Source organism: Gorilla gorilla, chromosome 18 (assembly GCF_029281585.2).
Source record: "Gorilla gorilla gorilla isolate KB3781 chromosome 18, NHGRI_mGorGor1-v2.1_pri, whole genome shotgun sequence".
Classification (NCBI taxonomy): Eukaryota; Metazoa; Chordata; class Mammalia; order Primates; family Hominidae; genus Gorilla; species Gorilla gorilla.
The window spans coordinates 111,298,759-111,323,916 of NC_073242.2; the positions used below are offsets into that span (position 1 = coordinate 111,298,759).

A 25,158-nucleotide genomic window follows, 5' to 3' on the forward strand; every position below is an offset into this window, starting at 1 on the left:
AAAAATTCTAATACAACCATTAATACACCTATCCTGCTATTTTTCTTTTCTACTTTCTTAATATTTTTGCTTCCATTTAAGTTATTCCTTCTTTATGGTTTCCTTTCATTTTGTTGTTCTCTTTCTAACTTCTTGAAATGAATGCTGAATTTACTCTTCTTTGTTTTTAATAGACATGTTTAAAGTTATGAATGTTCCTCTGAGTACCACTTTAACCCATTATCCAGAAGTTCTAAGACTATTTTTTTCATTCATATTATTTTAAAAAAATATTTATTCTGCAATTTAGGATCTGGTTTTTCATGAGACTAAATTAACTAAAAGTAGTGTCCAAATTCTGAGAAGTGAACTTTGCTGATGAACCGAGAATTCTTCCCAGTAACACATTTAAAGTGGGGTCTTAAGTTGTTTAGAGAACATCCACGAGAGAAAACCAGAAGGGGAAATGGTTAATAAACATATCAGTGTAAGAGCAGGAAAAAAAGATAGTGATGTTTAACCTGAAGGAAAAATGTCTGCATTTCTAGTAGCCCAGAGTTTTCTGGAATACTTGAAAGACCTCCACAAACACCTCTTATGCTCTAGGTGCTGGGGACGCAGCAGTGACCAGACAGATGTGACTCTGTCTTCAAGTATATAGTCCTTAAATAGCACAGAAACAATTGACTGATTACAATGATCAGTGCTGGAGAGAAGCTGGGCTGCCCCAAGAATATATCACAAGGAGGACTATCCTGGTCTGGGGGTCAGGGAGGCATCCTTAGTGAAACAAGGATGTTTTTAGGGCTCAAAAGGGTAAGAAGAAACCAGGCAGGGCCAGAAGAGACAGCATGAGCAAAAGTCATGAAGCAAAGGATAGCTGCATGACTAAAAAAGAGTCAGTAAGTTTGGTACACAGGGAAGAAAACGAGGAGTGGTGTTAGCCAAGACTGGAAAGGTAGGCAAGGGCAAGATCATTAGTATACAGGACTTTTGTCCAAGAGTGATGGGAGGCTACTGAAGACTTTGGGAGAAAGGGACATGTTCATAAAGCTTATTCAAATAGGAAGAGGGGAAGTCAAATTGTTTCTGTTTGCAGATGACATGATTGTTATGTTTAGAAAAACCCCATCGTCTCAGCCCAAAATCTCCTTAAGCTGATAAGCAACTTCAGCAAAGTCTCAGGATACAAAATCAGTGTGCAAAAATCACAAGCATTTCTACACACCAATAACAAACAGAGAGCCAAATCATGACTGAACTCCCATTCACAATTGCTACTAAGAGAATAAAATACCTAGGAATACAACTTACGAGGGATGTGAAGGACCTCTTCAAAGAGAACTACGGACTACTGCTCAAGGAAATAAGAGAGGACACAAACAAATGGAAAAACACTCCATGCTCATGGATAGGAAGAATCAGTATCATGAAAATGGCCTTACTGCCCGAAGTAATTTATAGATTCAATGCTATCCCCATCAAGCTACCACTGACTTTCTTCAAAGAATTGGAAAAAACTACTTTAAACTTCATATAGAACCAAAAAAGAGCCCGCATAGCCAAGACAATCTGGAGCAAGAAGAACAAAGCTGGAGGCATCATGCTACCTGACTTCAAACTTTACTACAAGGCTACAGTAAACAAAACAGCATAGTACTGGTACCAAAACAGAGATATAGACCAATGGAACACAAAATAGGCCTCAGAAATAACACCATACATCTACCATCATCTGATCTTTGACAAACCTGACACACACAAGCAATGGGGAAAAGATTCCCTATTTAATAAATGGTGTTGGGAAAATTGCCTAGCCATATGCAGAAAACTGAAACTGAACCCCTTCCTTACACCTTATACAAAAATCAACTCAAGATGGATCAAAGACTTAAATGTAAGACCTAGGACCATAAAAATCCTAGAAGAAAACCTGGGCAATACTATTCAGGACATAGGCTTTGGCAAAGATTTCATGTCTAAAACACCAAAAGCAATGGCAATAAAAGCCACAATTGACAAATGGAATCTAATTAAACTAAAGAGCTTCTGCGCAGCAAAAGAAACTATCATCACAGTGAACAGGCAACCTACAGAATGGGAGAAAATTTTTGCAATCTATCCATCTGACAAAGGGCTAATATCCAGAATCTACAAAGAACTTAAACAAATTTACAAGAAAAAAACAAACAACCTCAACAAAAAATGGGCAAAGGATATGAACAGACACTTCTCAAAAGAAGACATTTATGCAGCCAACAGACATATGAAAAAATGCTCATCATCACTGGTCATTAGAGAAATGCAAATCAAAACCACAATGAGATACCATCTCACGCCAGTTAGAATGTTGATCATTCAGAAGTCAGGAAACAAGAGATGCTGGAGAGGTTGTGGAAAAATAGGAACGCTTTTACACTGTTGATGGGAGTGTAAATCAGTCCAACCATTGTGGAAGACAGTGTGGCAATTCCTCAAGGATCCAGAACTAGAAATACCATTTGACCCAGCAATCCCATTACTGGGCATATACCCAAAGGATTATAAATCATTCTACAATAGCAAAGACTTGGAACCAACCCAAATGTCCATCAATGATAGACTGGATCAAGAAAATGTGGCACATATACACCATGGAATACTATGCAGCCATAAAAAAGGATGAGTTCATGTCCCTTGTAGGGACATGGATGAAGCCGGAAACCATCATTCTCAGCAAACTATCACAAGATCAGAAAACCAAACACCGCATGTTCTCACTCAGAAGTGGGAGTTGAACAATAAGAACACATGAAAACAGGGAAGGGAACATCACACACCAGGGCCTGTGGGGGGTGGGGGGCTAGGGGAGGGATAACATTAGGAAAAATACCTAATGTAGGTGACGACGTGTTGATAGGTGCAGCAAACCACCATGGCACGTGTATACCTATGTAACAAAACTGCATATTCTGCACATGTAACCCAGAACCTAAAGTACAATTTAAAAAAAAAAAAAGACGAAAAAGAAGAAGAAAGTGACATGCTCAGAATTACCTTTCCAAACAGTCGCTTTAAATACATTACACGAATAGATGACAAAGAGGATATGCTGGGATTCTAGTTAAGAGACTATTGTTTCTTCCAGAAGAAAGAAATGAGTGCCTTGAACTAGAATGGCAGCAGGGGAAATGAAGCCAGCCAGGAAATGGAACTGAGAGGTCTTGGGGATGGAATTCATTGTTCCTCAGGTAGAAACTACACAAGAAGGCAGACTTTGGTTCAATTTATACCACAGCACTTCCAACAGCCAGTACTTCCATGCCAAAATGGAAGAGACTGCCCTTCAAAGCAAAGCACTCCCTTCCTTAGGAAGTTTCCTAGGAGGTACTGGGTGATCATAAGGATACATACACCAGGTGAGAAATTAGACTTGACAGCATCTAAGACATTCTGACCTCTCTTGGTTAAAATCAACAGAAGTGTCAGGTCACCTAGAAAATTCAATGTGAAACACCTAGGACAGATATAAAATATGTTCATTCTCTCTCTCCTCTCTCTCCTCTCTCTCCTCTGTGTGTGTGTATTATCTCATATCTCAGTTTTCCTCTCTATTCCGGTTGAGTTTCTCACAGAAAACTATCACGGTAAATTACCATCAGTGTTTTATTGCTTGTCATCAGGTGGTGAAAAATAGTTTTATATATCTCTTTCTAGTCCTTTGCATTTCTTTATGTATTGAAGTAAATGGTTTTACTTACTTGAACATATTAATTTTAGTAAAGATTAGTAATGTGCATGCTCTAGTAATATTTTTTAATGCCAAGCATGCAGACATATTTGCTAGAATCTGGGATTATCTGCCTTAGCCATGGGAAGTCTAGGCATCCTGAGCACAAACCCAAATAACCAAGGCATCACAGTCCACCAGGTACAAAACTTAAGTACAGTACATGGTAGTAAAGGAAAAGTGTCAGAAACATTATCCTGCCAATTCCAACCGTGAAGGAATGCAAGCACCATGCCAAATGAAAGAAAAAGGAAAAAAAGCACATGAAAAAAATGTACTGAGGCTCATAAATATGCTAAAAGGACAAAATTAGACTGACCAAGAAATGTTACCAACTGCTCTCAAAATCAGAGTCTTCTCACTGCTAAAGTTGAGTAAAAGCCAACCAACACGAAGAAGACCAAGACTTAAATGGTTTCCACCATCACAATTACTAAGATGTGCAGAGTCATCACTTTTTGTGAGTCAGCATGGCTTAAAGTAGTATTGACAAACATCCATTCAGATTCAAAGAGATGCTTTCCCATCCTGATTAACTCATTCACAAGAACTCCTTTACACACCAAAGCTGCCCTGTGCAATCCCTCTCTTGAACAATACAACAGACATCTGTTTTTGTGCCATAAGCATGGAAAACCAGGAAGATTTTCTTTTTCCTTTTCTTGTTTTTAGTGTAACACTCATTGACCTATACCTGGGAATTCTGTGGAAAGCACAGGTGCAAGACAGTGCTATGATAGAAGTATCATCTACCAACAAAAGGACAGAATTTAGAAGGAAAAGCATAGGCATTTTATAATTTATCAAGAGATGATTAGAGGCACCTAGGATGACTGGCTTAAATGTTGGTTCAACCGTCTGGTGGCTGTGAATTAATTTATGAATCATAAGATGGAGATAATTCTAGTACCCATCTCATAGAAAGGATTAGCTGATAACATACACGTGGAGAATTTACCATAGTGTCTGGCACATATTAAATGCTATTATTACTGTTTTTATTATGCCCTCATCAAAGGACTAATACCCCGAATCTACAAAGAACTCAACTCAACAAGAAAAAAACAAACAACTATGACTGTTTTGTTTGTTTGTTTTCAACCATTAAAAACTGGGCAAAGGACATGACCAGACATCTCTCGAAAGAAGACATACAAGTGGCCAAAAATATATATTAAAAAATGCTCAACTTCACTAATCATCAGCGAATTCAAATTAAAATCACAGTGAGATATCATCTTACACCAGTCAGAATGGCTTTTATTAAAAAGTCAAAAAAAAAAAAACAGAGTTGGCTTGGTTGTGGAGAAAAGGGAACACTCATACACTATTGGTGGGAATGTAAATTAGTTCAACCTCTATGGAAAACAGTATAGAGGTATCTCAAACAGCTAAAAACAGAACTACTGTTCAACCCAGCAATCCCATTACTGGGTATCTACCCAAAGGAAAAGAAATCATTATATTAAAGAGACACCTGTGGGGCCAGGTGCGGTGGCTCACGCCTGTAATCCCAGCACTTTGGAAGGCCAAGGTGGGTGGATCACGAGGTCAGGAGTTCAAGACCAGCCTGGCCGACATGGTGAAACCCCATCTCTACTAAAAATACAAAAATTAGCTGGGCATGGTGGTGGGCACCTGTAATCCCAGCTACTCAGGAGGCTGAGGCAGAAGAATCGTTTGAACCTGGGAGGCTGAGGTTGCAGTGAGCCAAGATCACACCATTGCACTCCAGCCTGGGCAACAGAGCAAGACTCCAGCAAAAAAACAAACAAACAAACAAAGACACCTGCACTTCTATGTTCATCACTGCACTATTACAAGAGCAAAGTCATGAAACCAATTTAAGTGTCTACCAGTTGTTGACTGGATAAAGAAAATGTCCATGGAATATCATGCAGCCATTAAAAAAAGAATGAAATCATATCTTTTGCAGCAACATGGATAGAGCTGAAGGCCATTATCCTAAATGAACTAATAAAGAAGCAGAAAATCAAATACTGTATGTTCTCACTTGTAAATGAGACATAAACAAAGGGTACACATGGACATAAAGGTGGTGAAAACAGACACTGGGGACTCCAAAAGGAAAGAAGATGTGAGGGGGATGAGGGCTGAAAAATTACCTACTGGGTACAATATGATGGGTACACTAGAAACCCAGCCCCCACCATTATACATGTAATACTTATGTAACAAACTAGCACATGTACCCCAAAATCTAAAATAAAATAAAATAATAGCAAACGCTATTATAACTGTTTTTTACAATTATTATGAAGCATATTCAAGAAAAATAAGAAGTATCACTTCAACAACCTTTTTATGCAACACCTAGGATCAGAGATTAGGTTACTCCAAGAGATTACACAGCAATTCATTAAGTCAGTAAGCTAACAGGACTTAACACCAGCTTCCCAAAAAGCCAATACCATAGATGTGGCTACACAAATCCCAAGGGGGTGGTAATAAAATAAAGAAATACCTAAGATAGCAAAGACTTTGCCATCTCTGCCATGTGTGATAATCAAGGTGCAAAAACAACCTTTGTCTACACAACACCAAAATATACAGCAATTAAGAGAAAAAAAGGGTTTACAGTTTGAAGAAAGTCCATATATTTTTGCATCCTAAAGGCAGCTATTGTGTGGCTCCCTTCCTCTTTCTATTAAATACAAGATCTCACCAAAGTCTGCTTCACAGCTCTCATATATACCATATTCCTCAAAGTGAATGTGGTTTCAGGTGGCAATACAGACAAGCAAATTAGCAATGTAAATATCAAGACATTCAAATTTTATCCTTCCTTCTTAAAGTTACAGGTGCTTTGGATTCTATTACTTGATCTGACTTCCAACAGTTCACAGACGAGTTTGGATTTCTAGGAAAAGTTTAGATATAAGGTGCTCCCTATAATATCAGTCAGTCAGGGGGGTAGGTCTCAGCCCCACTCTTGATCACCAAGAGAGCTAAACAAGACTCAAGGCTGTGCTGAGCCTCCCTGCCGTCCTCTGCTAAATCTTGCATAAGAAAGCGATAATGATGTCAAGATTTTCAAGGAGACTCTCCAGAATAGTCCGGGAAGATACAGTCTCTGTCGCATGTCCAACACACTTAGATTTCAGTGAAGGCAAATCACCAGTTTTAGCATCTCAAGCATTTGTCTCCTTCAACAGAGTAAATGAGGCCCTCACTTTTGATCGCCTCACTTTTGATCTCGTTAGAGATCTCAGTGAAAGACTAAACAGACGACTTCAAAACTCTCATCCAACATCCAAGAGTTCTGCCATTTCCAAGATTCAGCAATCCTCTCAATACAAGATTACATTTATTGATAAGACAAAGCTGGATGCTTTCGGTGAGTCTGGCTTATAGGAAAACAATGTCCCATTATTTGATCCATAAAGACATAGGAAACACATTCAAGAATTAAGGAAAACTGAGAGATTGAAAAAGGCTTTAAGCATCAGACCAAAGAGACTATAGAGATATCTGAGACGATTCCAACTTTCATATAAATGAAAGATTGAATAAATTAATTATTTCATTAAACAGATTGGTTTTTGAGTCTTGCACTGTGCTAGGTGCTACAGATGAAACAAGACAGACAATCACTGCCCTCACAAAGCTTACAATGTAAGTGGGAGATTTAGAAAATAAGATACTACATATTCAGCTGAGTGCTATAACAAGAGAAGAAAAGGGTTCTACAGGAGCCCAAAGAAAGGGTGGAAATCTCCTGATAAGCTGAGGAAGCTTGCTAAGAATAACACATAAGCTGAGATCTGAAGTGAGTAGGAATTAAACAAGCAAAAATGTGACAAGGATTGGTAACGGAGAGTGTCCCAGTCATTTGGAAGGATATGATTAAAGGAGAGAGCACGGAACATTCAAGGAACTGAAAACAGATTTCTCTGGATTGAATACATGCTGTAAGCAGAGAAACAGGAGGAGGTGAGAAGGAGTCAAGCCACAAAAAGCTTATATATCACTTAAAGGCATTTAATCAGAAAAGAGACATAATAAAATGGACATTGTTGAAAGACTCGTGAGTATAGTCCAGAGAAAAATAGAAGTAGGAAGGGCTAGATGCAGAAATATCAGCTGAGAGGTACTAGAAAGACCCAAGCAATGGGAGTTTTCTCCTGAATTAAAGTGGTGAGAGTATTAAGGAAAAAGGATGGAGTCAAGAAATATGCAGGATGCTGATTCAATAGAACACACATGGCGTCCGGGCAAAACAAAGGAGGCTGCACTTCTACCTTGGGAACAGGTGGATGGGGGTGCTACTGAGGCTAGGAATCCAGAAGGAAGATCCTAACTTCAACTTTTGATATTTTGAGTTTAAAGAGCCCAAGTGAAGTTAGATAGATAGTTCCAGAGCTCAGGAGAAAAATCCAGGCAAATGTCCAAGACTTGGCAATCATCCATACAATCACTACAGTACAATGAAAGAACAGAAGAACCCTGGGACAAAACCATGAGAAACTGCAATATTTAAGGAACAGGCAGCAGGAGATGAGGACACAAAGGCAACTGAGAGTGGAGTGCCCTTCTAGGAAAATATTTCAAGAACAAGAGGTGGCGACCCAAAAGAAGTGACAGCCTCTGAAATATTTACCTATATGTGATCCTGTGCTGTGTGTTGCAATGGGGAGTCAAAGGAACCATAAGCATGCTCCTAACACATGGCCAGTCTATCAGTTCTCACACCCAGGCTGCAACAAGAAGCTGCAAATGACAAGTGATGTTTTCAAGGGAAGCACCAACAACCAAAAGTACAACCAAGGTGACAGGTGTGTGTTCTAGGGGATCCAGAGTAGAGAGACTCACGTACCAGTAAAGGGCAAGAAGGGATGGTGTCATGGATAACGTGATACTCCACCCAGGAATATCACGTATCCACCCAGGAGTATCTCCTTTCCAGGGTCGATGTGCCCATCCCCACAGCTGCTAGGAATATCGCTGCTGTGCTGCTAAAAGCTCGCAGATGTGTCCCTCAAAGGGAACTGCCCCCTGCCACAGGTAACTACTCCGCCCAAGTCTATACCCCTTCCCAAGGAACAGTCTACCAGCAATGACGGGCCGACGCTGGGATATAAGGGTCCAGTTCCCTTGCCTCAATATGGGACATTTCTGAAGGGCCATTACAGCTCCAGAGCTGCCCATAGGATCAGCTGAGATCTTAGTTGTAACCTCAATGCAGAGCAGCTTCGCCATCTGTCCTAGCCTGCTTTCCACATTTCCTTACAAGTGTGTCTCCCAACAGTACTCTTCAGTAAACCCTCTGGATACAGTTCTCCATTCCAGAGCCCTTCTCCAAGCAACCCAATCTAAAACGGACAGTATGTCTCAAACTAGGCCAGCCACTGAGGCTAGAGGAGAAAGGCAAAGGTGCAAACGGCAGAAGCAAATGCAAACCACAGGGCGGTCTTTGTGCGTGCTCAGTGTGAAAGGGCCTCTATCACATGCACACCTTAACAGAGAATGGCCACTCTCAATCCAGTCCTCACCCGTGATGAGGGACAATGGCTTAAATGTTTCAATTTGCTTTAAGGCACTTTTGTTACCTAATAAATCTATACAAGGTCTAGTGGAAGGCAAAATGGAAACCTGAATTTCAAGGACAATCTGAAAGAATGTTCTTAGAAAACAGAGAGACTAATGCCATACAGGAAGCACTCAATGAAGTTCATTGCAGGAAGGCTAAGGTGGCCTGGAAGCACAGGTTTCAAACATTTTCAACCATTCATTCAGTGAATATTTACTGAAAAGCTACAGGTCCAGCAAAATGCCACAAGCTTGGAATACAACCTTGGATAATACAGACATGGTCCCTGCCCTCACCGAGCTTAGGGTCTAGCAGAACACGGTGGAGCTCAGCAATAGAACCATTTCCCTAACAATATGTTTCCAAGATCCCTAACACATAAAAATTGATACATACAATAATTTCTCAGTGTAGATGTCTTTTGTAAGTTTAGCTTATGATACTTCCTTATCACTACATTAACTTCCGAGAATAATAAAGCTTGTTTTCACTAATAGCAACATTTTTTAATGAGGCCCAAAGATGTCAGCTGCCTTCCCGTAACAGTCTCGGCAGTCAATTCCTTTCTGCATTTGGTTGTTTGTAAATAAAAACACAATCTTTGATTTGCTATGAAAGTAATTATAACTGGTATCGGGTGTGGTTTGACCATCTTGTCTTGGAATCTCAGGATATTCTTCATTCTAATTGATCCTGAAGTTTGAAATCAGAGAAGGAAATGTCTGTTTCATGTAGAAAAACCTCTAACACACAATATTGTCCCCATTCCTTCTCTCAAATTTGAGTCAGAGCAGAAGGAGCCAGTCTTCTCAATAAACCGCAACACTACCTTTAATACAATATAATGATACAAAGTGTTCCACATTCCACTGTTATCACATATTGATTATTAACACCATGTCTAGAACATTCACCAGCCACCGCCTCCTCAACCTCAAGTGGTATTTGACTGGGGTGACTGTGCTGTAAAAGTGTATTTGCTCATTTAATTTTACGTGAGGAGACATGGATAGGCCTGAATTTTTCTAAGAACACTGAAGAACCACTGTTGCTGAAATAGTGCATTTACCAGAAGTTCCAACATATGTCAAAAATAGCAGAAAAAGCCATATTCTGAGGTATGCTCACCAAAAAAGGAACTGACCTGGCTGCACCTTTTAACATATGGAAAACTTCAATGTGTTAAAAATATGATATATTAAACCATATACGATTGTTGAGTTTTTTAATTATTACATTCCCAGTGATTTTTTTTTGGGGGGGGAGGGGACAGAGTTCCGCTCTTGTTGCCCAGGCTGGAGTGCAATGGCGTGGTCTCGGCTCACTGCAACCTCCACCTCCCAGGTTCAAGCGATTCTCCTGCCTCAGCCTCCTGAGGCTGGGATTACAGGCATGCGCCACCACACACCCGGCTAATTTTGTGTTTTTAGTAGAGACAGAGTTTCTCCATGTTGGTCAGGCTGGTCTCGAACTCCCGACCTCAGGTGATCCGCCCATCTTGGCCTCCCAAAGTGCTGGGAGTATAGGCGTGAGCCACCGCATCCAGCCTCAGTGATAGTTTTAAAGGCATTCATGGCTGTAGCCCTAGTACCACCATAGTTCTAGGCCCACAGCTGACATAAAATAAAAATTTGACTGATGGATTATTAAACAAATGACTACTTTCAAATAAAATTCAAATCCGGCATTTGTATAAGTTCTCATGGCTTGTTAGTAAGGCCCCTTAGGACATAATTTTAAGAACACTGGACTAGAAGACAAGGTAATGAAAATCAAGGAGAAAAGTTCCCTGATCAAGAATTTGAGGGGAGGGCAGTGGCCTCTCAATAGAGGAATCTGTGGTATGGCAATGTGTAGCCCAGGGTCCCAGTCCCACAAACGTATCCCTCAAGTCTCCATGTTGAAACTTCTGTAAGTCAGTTATAAATCAATGTGGTGATTGATCAACATGAAAATTCTGGGAGAGATGGAATGACTGGAGTCAAGTGGGAATAATTTGGCAGCGGTGGCCTTTATAAGAGAAACTGGGACATAAAATAAACAAATGGCCCTGCAAGCCTTCTCAGGAACCCATCGCTTTATAAAGTCCTGGTCAATGAATGGGCCTTTCACTGGAGTGGTGTGACCTTTGGAGGTAGCAGCTTCTACTCACTGGCTAAGGCTAACTGCGCAACATAGAAGCATGACAACGAACTGAGGGAAGGGACAAGAAGGGGTGGATCAGGACCAAGAAGTGCTACTCCACAACCCCCACCATTCACCAACCTACCAGAGCCAGAGGCTGACTCCAGACAAGGATAAATTTCAGGCCCAGGATAGGCCTCTCCTCAAGGTCCAGCACCACCATGCCTGCCATCCTGAGCACTCCAGTGTGACAGAACACCCAGGCCTGGTTGAGTTCTTGGAGTTACCAGTTCTAGTCTAAGACCCAGAGCTCTACACTTGCCCCTCATTACACATGCATACATGTGTGAGATGATGTGAGCTACTGAAATCAAGGCATTTATTTGAAGAAGTAATAGACTGAAACAGAAGAAGAGTTTTCAAAAATAGAAGAGATCTCATTTTATAGAAGTTCAAAAGATTAAAAGCTTTGTCTAGCCATACACTATTACCAAATGATGGAGGTGTGGACAAGAACCCTAAATGCATCAGTCAGGATTCAACCAGAGAAGCAGAATCACTAGAATATATACATTAAGAGATTTAGTGCAAGGAATTATCTTACATAGTTGTGGGGCTGGCTAGTTAAGTCCAAAATCCATAGGCTAGATCATCAGGAAGAGCAAGTGGGAATACTTGGGCCCAGGCTAAAGCTGCTGTCCACATCTGGAATTTCTAGCTCTTCAGGGAAGCCTCAGTTCTAGTTTTGAGGCCTTTCAACTGATTGAGTCAGGACCATGAAGATTATTTAGGATAATCTCCCTTATTAAGTCAACTGATTATGAACTGTAATCAAATCTACAAAAGACCTTCACAGCAACACCTAGATTTTGACTGAGTAACTGGAGACTGGAGCCAGCCAAATTCACACATAAAACTGACCATCACATGACTTATCAATAGCACCATCATCTTCTTTCCACCTTAGCCCTCCTCACTAAATGCGGCTGCAACAAATTCTTAATGAACAAAATTTTTGTATGACTACATTACATATGTTCTACTTTTTTCTCCAACTAAAATTACTGAAGACATGAAACACATCTGTTATACGTCAGCAGGGCTTATGGAAAATCACCTCTTCTAAAAATGTAGATCCAAAGTCTACACCACAATCTTTTGTTATCCAAGTCATCGAAAGGGGCAGAGAGTGTATAGAACTAGAAAAGTGGACATGACTAATCCATTCTCCCACTTCACCCTGGATATCACATTCACTTTCTTTTTACTATCATGCCCAAGACTCTTAGAAGAGTTGCCCATACAAGATGTCTCTAAATCCAGAAGACCCAAACTCCTAGACTCCTCATCACACTGCAATCAAGCCATCCGGGACCCACCAACACACTCTATGGAATAGATGCACCACAAGGTTACCAATGACTCACTGTTTATTAACTCCAAAGGACACTATTAACCATCCCCTCCTTCTTAAAATGCAATATTCCATTGCCTTCCATACCAGCAACACCTCTTTTTTTCCTGCCTCTCTTGCTACCCCTTGTACATCTGACCTTACTTCTCTTCTTCCATCTCTAAAATGTCCACTTTCTCCATCACAAGACCCCTCCTCATGTTTACACACTGTTTTTTGGCTTTAATTATAATCTATATACTAATTATTCCCAATCCCTATCGCCATGTCAAATAGTGCTCCTGAGCTTCAGGCACACACAACTTGCTGCTGTGGACATCTGTACCTGGATGTTCAACAAACACTCCAAACTCACTGTCCTTTCCACTGCCTCCACTCCCTCCAACCAATGCTCATCCTTGGCTCCACCATCCACCTAATGGACTAGAATGGAAGCCTGGAAATTATACCTTAACTCCTGTCTTTCCCTCAATCCCTACAGACCATCAATCAAGTTTTATTTCAGGAGGGGAGGGGAAACTGCAGCTGAAAATTACACTTTCAGCTACGTGTGACCACATAACTATCTTCAGGCCAATGGAAGAAAGCAGGATTGTATGGAACTTCCAGACAGCTGTTTATGGAGAGAATACTCAACTCTCACCCTTCTATCCTTACCTTTTTTTTTCCAGGATACCTGGTACTCTCAGAATGTCACAGAGCATATCATATCAATCAACCCTGTTACTGCCTAACTCCAAACTTTATTTCATGTAAAATAAACCTGTTTTAAACCACTGTTATTGTACATTTTCCATTATATGCCACCAAACATAAGCTTGACTGATATACCAAATGTTGATTCTTTTTCAACCTTTCAATTGCACCCATTCCACTCCATCGCCATTACCACTCCCTTAGTTCAAGCCACCATCATCTTGTTTCAATTATTGAAACAGCACATTAACTGGCTGCCCTACTTCTGTTCTTCCTCTAATCTAATCCACCGTTAACTTTGAAGGGCAATCTGGGAATATGTATCAACAGCATTAAAAACGTTACCATTCATCAAACTACAGTTGACCCTTGAACAAAAGAGTTTGAATTGTGCAGGGGTTTGTTTTGCTTTTTGTTTTTGTTGTTGTTGTTTGTTTTTTGTTTTTTGCTTTTGAGACAGAGCCTCACTCTGTCACCCAGGCTGGAGTGCAGTGGTGTGATCTCAGCTAACTGCAACCTCTGCCTTCCAGACTCAAGCAATCCCCCAACCTCAGCCTCCTGAGTAGCTGGAACTACAAACACATACCACCATGCCCAGTAATTTTCTGTATTCTTTTAGTAGAGATGGGGTTTCTCCATGTTACCCAGGCTGGTCTAGAATTCCTGGGATCAAGCTATCCACCTGCCTTGGCCTCCCACAGTGCTGGGATTACAGGCATGAGCCACAGTGCCCGGCCTGTGCAGGTGATTTATAGGCAGATTTCCTTCTGCTTCTGCTATCCCTGAGACCACAAGGACAACCCCTCCCCTTCCTCCTCCTCCTCAGTCTACACAATGGGAATGCAATGAAGATGAAGACCTTTATGATTATCTACTTCACTTAATGAGCAGAAAATATATTTTCTATTCCTTATGATTTTTCTTAATAAAATTTTCTCCACTTTACCTTACTTTATTGTAAGAATAGAGTATATACTACATATAACATACAAATATATGTTCATCAACTGTTTATGTTATCAGTAAGACTTCCAGTCAACAGTAGGCTACTAGTAGTTAAGTTTCTGGGAAGTCAAAAGTTATATGTGAATTTTCAACATCAAAGGGGATCAGTGCCCCTAATCCAAGTATTGTCCAACGGCCAACTTTATACAGCAATTTCACTTCTCAGAATTTATGCTGAAGAAACTAGTAAGATATGCATACAAATACATAATTGTGTTTATGGATGTTCATAACATCAATATTTATAATGGTTTACAAATGGAAACTATCTAGATGTCCGATAACAGGGGATTAGTTATAGAAAACATGGTACATTCAAGGGAAAATTAACCTGTCATTTAAAACTCATAACACAAAATAATATTTTAGCATTTGAGAAAATGCTTATCTACATTATCTATATATAGATATATAGAGATATAGAGATATATAGATATTTAAGTGAAAATAAAATAGGTTACAAAGGATATGTACCCAGTATCCCGATTTGGTTTTTTTAAATTACATAAACATGTGTAGAAAATAAACCCAGTCCTACTTTTGTAACTACCCCCAAAAGCTAACATTTTAATTAATTCAGATATCACATTAGTATTTATTGAACATCAATTACATGCTAACTATATAACAATAGTTCTCTTAGATATTATTTCTTTTTTGCTTTCATTTTTTAGAGATGCTTTCAAAAACAGAAAAGATAATATTCTCAAGCAACTCCTAGAGAACACCATCATCCCTATTAACACTTCCCCACTGTACCGTAAAATACTTGTTTTCTTAACTGTATCTCCCACTGGGCTCCTGGAGGACATGATCATCATTGTTCCCCAAGTGCCTCTCATATATTTGGTGGTCTATAAATACGAAATAACAAATGAATGATGGTGCTATGAATTCAACCACACCCACACTTCTTTTCACCATCTGAGAGAAACAGAAGGATCCAAATCTTGGTAATCTAAATGCATGCCTCCAATACAAAGATCTTTAATAATCACCAGGCCTGAACCACTTCTTAGCAATTGGCCAGGCTGCAAGGAGCCATATCAACTCCTTACTAGGACAGCTTAAGCCCCTGAAGAAATTATCTCATGCACTAAGGAATGACCTGACATAAAAGCCTACTTGAAAATAAGCTGATGCCTGCCCAGAGGGAATAATTTAAAATAACTTTCAAGAGGTGGGAGAATCATATACTCATTCCATATTCATCAGGTGTCTTCTATGTGCCAAAGAATCAATCCAATCCAACTGATAACATTTTCTCTGAAGATAGCTGCCTCTTCAAATACTGGTACAGAGATTCGAGAAGCTGTATCACAGACCATCAGTTCTGCTAGTACATGTATTTCTTTGACAGGAATGACCTCAGGTGTGATTCGTAAATAGAGGAATGACGTCTGTGTGGGTTCATATGCAATTTTTCCTAGCTTGTTGATACTTTGCAGCAATCAAGGTAAGCACTCTCACAGGGAAAGAGAAAGACTTAACAATGTGTGAAGACCTCAGAACAAAGCTGGAAATGCACTCAAGTGCCTTTCTTTAACATGAGTAGTGGCTGATTTTCTAGCTTCAAGAACCACTATGCTTTCCACTATGTTGACCTCATGGCAAAACTGCAAGAACAGCTATGAAAACATTTCTCCTTATACAGATAAACGAAGAAGGCTACACCCTGGATCAGACTTAATTGCAATAAAATCGTCTCTCTTAGAAGCAAATGCCCTGTGCAATCCACAGAGACAAGAGGGAAGCAAAGCTCAATGTGGACACGGCAAAGGCTAGACCAACTTGCTAAAAAAGTTCCACAGCTCTTTAGTGGTCTGCCTCAATCCTGTTTTTCCCATAAACTCTGTTATTCTTAGTGGTGCGTGATTTTGCAGAATGCCAGGTGCAGATAGAGTCAGCCCTCCATATCCATGGGTTCCACATCTGTGGATTCAACCAACCGCAAACCGAAAAGATCCAAAAAAAAATGGATAGTTGTGGACACTTCCCTACAGAGAGAGAACTGAGCCACCCCTACACACGGTTTTACCACCACCAAGAGGCCATGAGCTTGGGAAAGAAAAAGACAATAGAGCGTAACACTCAACAGAAGGACAACAAAGGTCACACAAGGTACTTTATATACTTAAACCAGTCTTCTGCTCACTGATTCAGTCAACAAGTAATTGAACGTACAAGCAGGTAGAAACCCAGAGAGAGACAAGAAAACTGAGAGCCTGTCCCACTGATTATTTCTCCCTGACACCCAAACATCTTAGCAAAAGATTGACTAGAATCAGGTTGCAAACTCTAAAGTCTACTGGAGCCCAATGAATGATTTAAGAAGAATGGGTGCCTGGTAATAGGGAGCAAGGGGACAGGGACAAGCTAGAGATCATATGCTCCATCTAAAAGTGTTCAAATCGTTTTTCTTATCTACCATTGAGCCAAGGCAAAATGCGTATGCAGCCTAGACCTGGCTCACAGGCTGCCACTCCATGGCCCCTATGTTTAGCCGAATATAGACCAGGGCATCTGGCTAAGAAATTTCACTTTCGATCCAGACAGATACCTGACTCTAAAACATAACCCAAAATTTAAAATCACCTTCCTATAAGTGATGGCTACAATGCACCAGAAGATAATGAGAACTCCACTACAGGAGAAACAAACCAGAACTACCTATCAAGATCCAAGATTTTGGAACCTGAGCTTGATTTCTTATTTCTTCACTATGATTGAAGAGTGCTATTACATAAACAAAGTTTTCGTTTTCTGGTGTCTTTAAAAATCAGCACCTATTCCTAAAAACTGCTTTATGGAGGTTCACTCTTTACAATTTAATTGTCTGAAATGCCAAAGAAAAGATGAAGAAGAATCTCTACAATCCAAATCACACTTCACCATAAAGGCTCAAAGATAATGTCAGCAGACACACAGGTGAAATATATCAATTACAAACGTAAGAACTCTTGGCCCACTAAAAACGTGGTTTCTTGAGAAGAGATTGCGAGAAGCCATTTTATGTACACTTTAGTATAATATTTAATGAAAGTAATAAACAGGTCTCATAATTTAGAATGAAATCTGTTTTCTTTTTTTCCTTTCAAGGCCAGTCAACATACACTGGATATTCCAATATTTTTCTTAAATCAATATGCTTTTTACCCACACAACAACTTTACAGTCAGAAATATATATGCTAATGTACACTTAGCACTTCTTAATTGTTCTTAAAGCTAAATTTGAACAATAAATTAAATTTCTCAGTATATGTTATGTAATGTAGACACAGGCTATAAAAATGTTGACATTGGTTATATTCTCGTAATGCAATTTAGCCCTTTTAGTAATGACTATGCAAATAATCAGCCATGAGAAAGCCATTTTCCATCTAGTACAATTACCTACTATCACAGAAGTAATTATTATTATTGTCCTCCTTACTGAAATTCTATAAAAACTCTTGAGATACTAAGATAGTTCCAAGGCCACCGTGAAAACTCTCCTCTTAACAGACTAATCTGGCAACGACAATTACCAGCGTTAAGGAGGGCAGTTGCAGATGAACATTAAACAAGAAATTATCCCCAGAAGGTTCATAAGTTCTAAACTTTAAATGGGGAAATACTGATGACTCCTAGCACATCCTCTTAACACCTTCAAGACACAACTTTTCACTCAGGCAAGGTCAACAGCTCTAAGCTGACTCAACCTCAATTCGTAGAAAACCATGATTCCAACCAGATCAGTTTCACCCCTAAACAATATCTACTTTTAGCCAATGTCCCCACAGTACTGGTTACACATAAGGAAACTCAATCAAACCTTCTATTTTACTGTGCTTCAATTTTCAATTTCAGAAATTGTTCCACCATCTTGAAACAGACCAAGGCGCTTGGGTGATCCATTGGCCACATTTGCCGAAGTTCTTCACAAGATCTCTATCCAACTTCACCTTGTCTCTTAGCACAGAGATGAGGACGGCCACAGGGTAGTGAAGAGGGCAACATACACCATGCTTTCAAGGAGCTCTAAGGTCTCCCACCCACCCCACCTGAACCTGCTGGCCGGCAGTCCAGGCCTGGGCCTCACCAACTCCAGAATCATTCACAAGACCATGGTCACAAAGGAGACCTGTGCTTCTTTCTCCATTCTTCTTCTCTAACGCCAGTCAGCAAACCCACCATCTGAAAAAGCTTCAACTGCCCACGAGGGCCTAGAGGAAAGAGCTTCTTAGGAATCACCCCCTGCAGTCTGTCGTGGGTGGATCACCCTACAATGTCTTATGCAAAAGGCTAATTCTACCCCTTCTGGGTGCTTATCTCAATGGAGCCCAAAGCCTTGAGAACCAGATCGTGTTAACCAATTTATGTTCAGGGAAGTGCAGGTCCAGGCTAACCCATGCGGCTGGTTTCACGGAGGCCCAGCAGGCCCTCTGGTTGAAGATGGCTGGTCTCTTAACTTCTTTATCCTGAACCTGGTCTTGGCTGCCAACACCTCTGAGGACATTCCCTCTGGAGAGTGGTGGCTGGCTGTTCCTTGTGTTGTTCACTTGTGGAAAACCCAAAGCAGTAACAGTTGTGTTCCTAAGCCCTTGCTCCCCAAAGACCATGGGTGTTCCTCCATTGTTTGAAAGATGCCAGACTAATGTCTTCCTTCGCCACTTTTGGGAAGACATGAGAGTATCCAACGCTGGCCACTACTCATTAGGACCTGGAGCCAGGTATCCACTGAGGGTGACGAGAGTACTGGGCGCTGGGCTCATATCTGTGTCCTATGTCCCCATCACCTCAGACTTCCACGTTCTCCTCCCACCCAGGGCCCTCCGCAGCGCCCCCTTTCGCCCCTAGGGAGCACGACACCCGCAAGGGCCACCCCCACGCCCGAGCCCGGAGGGCGTCCGAGCTGGTGCGGGGGCAGCAGGTGGGGGGTGAGGGAGGTGGCCCGGGGACCCCGGGGAGCGGTTTGGCGGTTGTCCCCCCGAACCCCCACCCAGCCTTCCCCTTCGCAGCCCCCCGGGTCCCCGCCTCGCCCCGGCCAGGCTCCGCTCCGATCGCCCGCCCCCCTCCTCCCCCGCGCCCCCGGCCCAGCCGGGCCGCGCAACCCCCGCCCCACACCCCCGCCGGCCGCGGCGCGGCCCCCCGCATTCCCAGCACGTCCGGCGCCGACTTTTACCTGTACTTTCTGCACTCGAGGCGGCTCGTCGGGCGAGAAACACCTCCCCGGGACCGCTACCTCCCCCGCCCCGGCTCCGCCCGGCTTCCTCCTTCCCCTCCAAGGCCGCAAAGTAGATGGAGTAAGAGAGTGTGTGTGCGAGAGAAAGAGAAAGAGGGAGCGGGCGCGGGCGCCGCGGGAGGCGGCGGGCGGCGGGCGGCGGGCGGCGGGCGGCGGGCGGCGGGCGGCGGGCGGGAGGCGCGCCCGGCCCCCGCCACCCTCCGGCTGGCCGCCGCCGCCGCCGCGGGCTCGGCAACTCCGGATCGCGCCCGGCCCCGGCCCCGGCCCGGTCCCCGCCGCCCGCCGCCGCCGCCCGCCGCCGTCCGCGGGCTGGGGCCGGCCCGCGCCCCCGCGTCCCCGTACCTCGTAAAGGTCCCCAGAAGCCATGCCAGGCTGCGGAACTTGGCTCGCCGGTGTGCGCGTCTGCTCGCTCGCGCCCTCCGTGCGTGTGCGCGCGGGGGCCGGTGTGCGCGTGTGTGTGCGCGCGTGTGTGTGCGAGTGTGTGTGGTGTGTTGAGTAAACTGTGTTTTTGCAGAATGACAGGCTTGGGGGCTGCCTATGCGCAGAATCAGAGCGGGCGGCGGCGGGGCTGGCGTAACCGGCAGCGGCGGCGGCGGCGGCGGCGGCGGCACGAGCGCGGGCAGCAGCGACGGCCGCGCAGCGCGCCCGGGAGGCACGGACGCGGCCCGAGCGCCGCGGCCCCCGCGACCCGGCGACCCGGCGGCGGTGGCTGCAGCCGGCAACGGCTCGCCCCGGCGCCGCCTGCAGGAAGCCGCCCGGCGCCCGCCGCCGGCCCGGACGCTGCTGCCACTGGGCGAGTCCCCGCCCCCCGGGAGCCCGGCCCGGCCCCCGGGGCGGGGAGGCGGGGGCTGCTGCCCGGCCGCGCCCCGGGGGACCGGTCCCGGAGTCGACTAGCGCTCGGGCCCGCCCCGCCACCACGGGCCGGCTTCGGGAGCAGCTGGCGGGGCCCCCGGGGGGCGGCGGGCCAGGTGCCCGCCGGGTGTGCCCGATCTGGGGCCGCGAAGGGGCGGCCGGGGAGCCAGGTAGAGGGCTGCGGCTGCAGACCTCAGGGAAGGGGCCCCAGCCGAGCCCCGCCGGCCCGGGGTCCCCACCTACCTCCTCCACCCGGGAGGGGAGTGGACGCCGCCTGGGAGACCTGGCCCCTCGGGGCTGCGCGGCCCCTCCCTCCGGGCTGGGTTGTAAGATGTGGAGGCCACAGGGAGGAAGGATGAAATGGCCCATCCAGAGGCACCATGGGGATCCAGGACAGGCGTGGCCACCCCATAAACCCTGGAAAGTCTTTAGAGCCAGGGGTGGCCTTCCCTCAACAACCCCTCTCCCCGCATTTATCCACTCATCCCTTACTCAAACATTTACCAAAGTCAACCCAAGTGCACAGTGTCCCTGGACAGGCAAAACTGGGACCCTGCCCAGAGAGAGTTTGAATCCGCAAGTGAGGAGTGTAATGGAGCACTCAGTTGTTCTTCTAAAAGGTCATCCTGCGTGTGACAGGCTGCGGAGCTGGAGGAGCTAGAGAAGCTCTCCAAAACCCAAATCCGTTCCTAAGCCATCTCTCATGGATAAATGGTCACCCCTCTGCTTAAAGGGTTCTCCTTATAAATATGTATATAGTTCCTTCAGAATCTGCAAGGTCAGACTTCTGAAATTGGAGGGAAGATCTTCATCCCCACCCATGAAATGCCTGCCTGGCTCCAGATGTGATGTATCATTAAGTCACATGCTCCCTGGATCATTTTCTACTTGAGAGGCTGAGGGCAGGTCACTGAACCTTGATGGGAGATGGTGATAGTCACCTAAGTGATTTAAATAGAATTAAGGAGAGGATCTATGTATACATGAAGTGACCTGTCCATCCCAGCAGAACTCAATAAAGGTGATTTGTATCTGAGTCTCAACCTGGACTGCCCTCATGGAGAGTGAGATGGCAGAGGGGCTCGAGAAATTGTTTAATCCTGAGTTTGTCAAACTTTGAAAAGTCACCAAATTTTTTAATCCAAAAAAAAAAAAAATTCCATGGAACCTGAAGCATGTCTGGCTCATTCCAGGACACATGGATTTGCATTTGCTGTTCCCCCTGCCTAGAATGTCCTTCCACATTGAATCCATCTGGAACATTCTTGTTCTTCATATAGGGGCTTGTTTATCTTTGTATCGCAAGCATCTTCCACTGTTCCTGAGAGAGAGTAGGTACACAGTGATTGTTTTTCGAACTATGCCAACATAACAAATTTTATACCAATTTCTAGTTAAAATCCCGCATGAAGATGATGAAGGAAAAAATGGTGAGGATAAGGAATTAATAAATCAGAAAGCATATTTGACTTAGAAACTGTTGAAATTGTTATAGAACTTCTCTCTTCATATTGATATTTTCCCGATGGTCATGGTTTTAAATAATAACAGTAATAATAAGCAGTTCTCTATCTGTAGGTAGCAAAACAAATTTTAATGAGTCTTAATTTGTACTCACGAATAAATGCGCCACCATAGCATGAGGATGTAATTTGGAAGAAGACAAGAAGGAAACTGGGCTTGGAAATAATATACTCAGCCAAATTTGAATATATAATCAGTAGTTTTACAAAAACACCAAAAGCTTGACTTGTACTGGCCAAGTACTCCCTGAGAATGTGAGTGCAGTTTGAAAAACCCTAGTCTAGACAACAGTTGTTTACAGAGTTCACAGAAGAGGATACTTAGTGCGGATGACCATGCTCAGGAAATGTTTTAGGACTGAAATGGATCTTGAAGACTCATAGAAAAGGAAGGACGGTGTTTTCAGTGAGGAGAAGAAGTCAGGGTAGATGGTAGGTAATTCTGCTATGGGAGGGGTATGAGAAGATTGGAGGACTGGTTTATGGAGGTCACAGGACTCTGGATGGTGAATGTGGGTCAGTTCGGAGATAGTCTTGAAAGCCAAGCTAAGAAGTTTGCTATTTAGTAGGTCAACAGTGGAGAAACTGATGAAGACTTTTGAATCAAAAGCATGTGACTATCAAAAGTGCGCTGTAGAAAACAAATTCTAGAAGAAATATGGGAAATCAACTGCAGGGTTTGAGGTTAGGGGCAGGGAGACCAATTGCAATGGTCCCTGGTGGTAGCAGTGGAAATGAAGAAGAAAAATGGGATTTGCGAGATGTTCACAAGGAAGAACCAGGCTAACTTTCATTATGGTTACTCCACCTACTTCCATGAAGCATTCGATTCAGATCAACAGGACTTGATGACTAACAGGATGTGTGTGCATTGAGGACTTGGGGAGGGGCCGCGACTAAGGAAAGGATACAGAGATGACTAAGGTTTTAAACTGAGTGACTGAGCTACCCATCCGTCATAACACAATTTTATTTTGAGCTTACCCCAGGACCATGGCTAGCTTCCAGAAAAGGCAGGTGCATCCTGAGGGATGAAGGGGGGAAGGGTCTTCACCCACTGTAGGAAGTTCAGCCCAACCAATTAACAGTGAGGCTCTAGGTTCTCCAGATGATAGAGAACTAGTGTTGCTCATGGAGAATGGAAGATAGCTGCCATCTTCCACAAACTGTGGTAGACTATTCATATTGGTCGTAACTCAAGATGAACTGATAGAAAGCTCTAACTTAAAACAAGAGAGTATTTCCTGACTCATATAGACTAGAAAAGGATGGAATTGCTCTCAGGATTGGCCGGATTCAAGGTATGAAAGGATACAAAATAGCCTCTCTTACTCTCTCCTTCTTTCTGCATGCTGGTATCTTTCCTGCTGAAGACAGGCTTCTTCCATGCAGCTGAGAATATGGCACCTGGCTACTCATCTGGGCTTATGCCTTATACAGTATTTCTAAATCCCAGGGAAGGACTCTATTTGGCCCATGTAGCTCATATGCTGTCTTACTTGTCCAATCACCATAGTCAATAACTGATAGGACACTATGATTGGCCAGGCTTAAGTCATACTCCTATCTATGGAAACAATATGACAATTGGCAGTTTTACCAGAATTACATCCTGGGAATCGGGTCTGAGCAGAAGCCTAAAGGAATGGTGGAAGGAATACTGAAACGGTAGGTGTTTACGCCAAAACAAATCTGAGAGAGAAAGGGAACTTAGAAGCAAGGGCAGTAGCTGCCTGGAACATGGCCTTTTTAATATAATAGAGCAAGACCAGCAAGTGTAATGTCCAAGGAAAGATTGTATCCACTGCCTTGACAGTGGCATTGAAATGTGGCAATATTCTCCTTCCGGTATTACTTGAGACATAATCTTGACCTCCTGTATCCTGTGGTGGCTGAACATGTGGGCTCTAGAGGCAGATGGCCTGGGTTCCAATTCTTGCATCATCACTACTAGATATCTGGTGTCAGCCTCTTTGTTTAACCTCTCTACCCTTCCATTTCCAAATGTATGTGTTATTTATCACTGCATGATGAATTATCCCCAAAACTTAATGGTTTTAAACAAAAGGTTTTTCTAATTTCACAGTTTGTGTGGTTTGTGGATTTGACAGCAACTTAACTGGGGTTGGTTCTGGCTCAGGATCTCTTGTGAGATTGCAGTCAAAATGCTTGCTAGGACTGCATTGACCTGAAGGGTTGGCTGGGCTGGAGAATCCACCTCCAAGATGGCACCCTCATATGGCTGTTGGCAGGAGGCCTAAGCTCCTAGCCACATGGGTCTCTCCCTAAAGTTGCTTGAGTGTTCTCATGTCATTCTGATCTTGGCCCCCCAAATCCAACAAAATGAAGCAAAACTGTCAAAGCTTCAACTCTTTCTAGCACAGAGCAGCTAACGAATCTGATGTTATAGTCCATGCTAAGAAGACTATTTGATGCACAGATGATTTACGACATGTCAGGTTGGATAACTGGAGATGTTATCTGATCCACACACCTCACTTTGAAGATGGAAAAACTAAGACCCACATTGGGTGATCCGAGAGAGAGAGCAAGGAGGAAGTCACAATGCCTTTGAATATCTCATCTTAGACACCAAACATAGTCACTTATTCTATTCTTTAGAACTGAACCACTAAGCCAAGCTCATACTCAAAAGGAAGCAAATTAGAAACCACCTTTTAAAGGGAGGACTATCAAAGAATTTATGGACGTGGTTTAAAACCACCACACCCTATCTATAAATTGAGGTGATAGATACCCCACAGAGTTGTTTCGAGAATTAAATAAGCGAATCCATGCAAAGCATCTATAATAAGGGCTGAGTAATAGTCCCTGTTGTAATGACAACTATTACCCATTTCAAACAATATGAGTCACTAATATCCTTGAATGTCAAAGATTCCTATAGAAAAGCAGTAAGTCAAATAAAACCTTCAAACTGAGTATTGTTTTCAAGCTATGCAGAAATTCTTGTTACTAATTAGGCTTTATTTTCAGCATTCATTTGATATATTTTACT

The 25,158-nt window shown here is 43.1% G+C and overlaps 1 protein-coding gene across 3 annotated transcripts in view; it reads right to left on the reverse strand.

Annotated features, from left to right (window-relative positions):
- The window catches only part of CDYL2 (chromodomain Y like 2), a 211,938-nt gene extending 191,517 nt beyond the window's left edge, over positions 1-20,421 (reverse strand). Inside the window, exon 1 of one of the 3 annotated variants that reach the window (XM_031002993.3) lies at positions 20,107-20,421. In XM_031002993.3, the coding sequence (XP_030858853.2) occupies positions 20,107-20,130 (24 nt within the window). In that variant the 5' untranslated portion in view covers positions 20,131-20,421. Of the gene's footprint in view, positions 1-18,354; positions 19,484-19,704; positions 19,877-20,106 lie in introns of those variants that run through there. The other 2 variants (XM_031002994.3, XM_063700353.1) reach the window with 2 other exon arrangements.
- Positions 20,422-25,158: the final 4,737 nt, after the last annotated feature.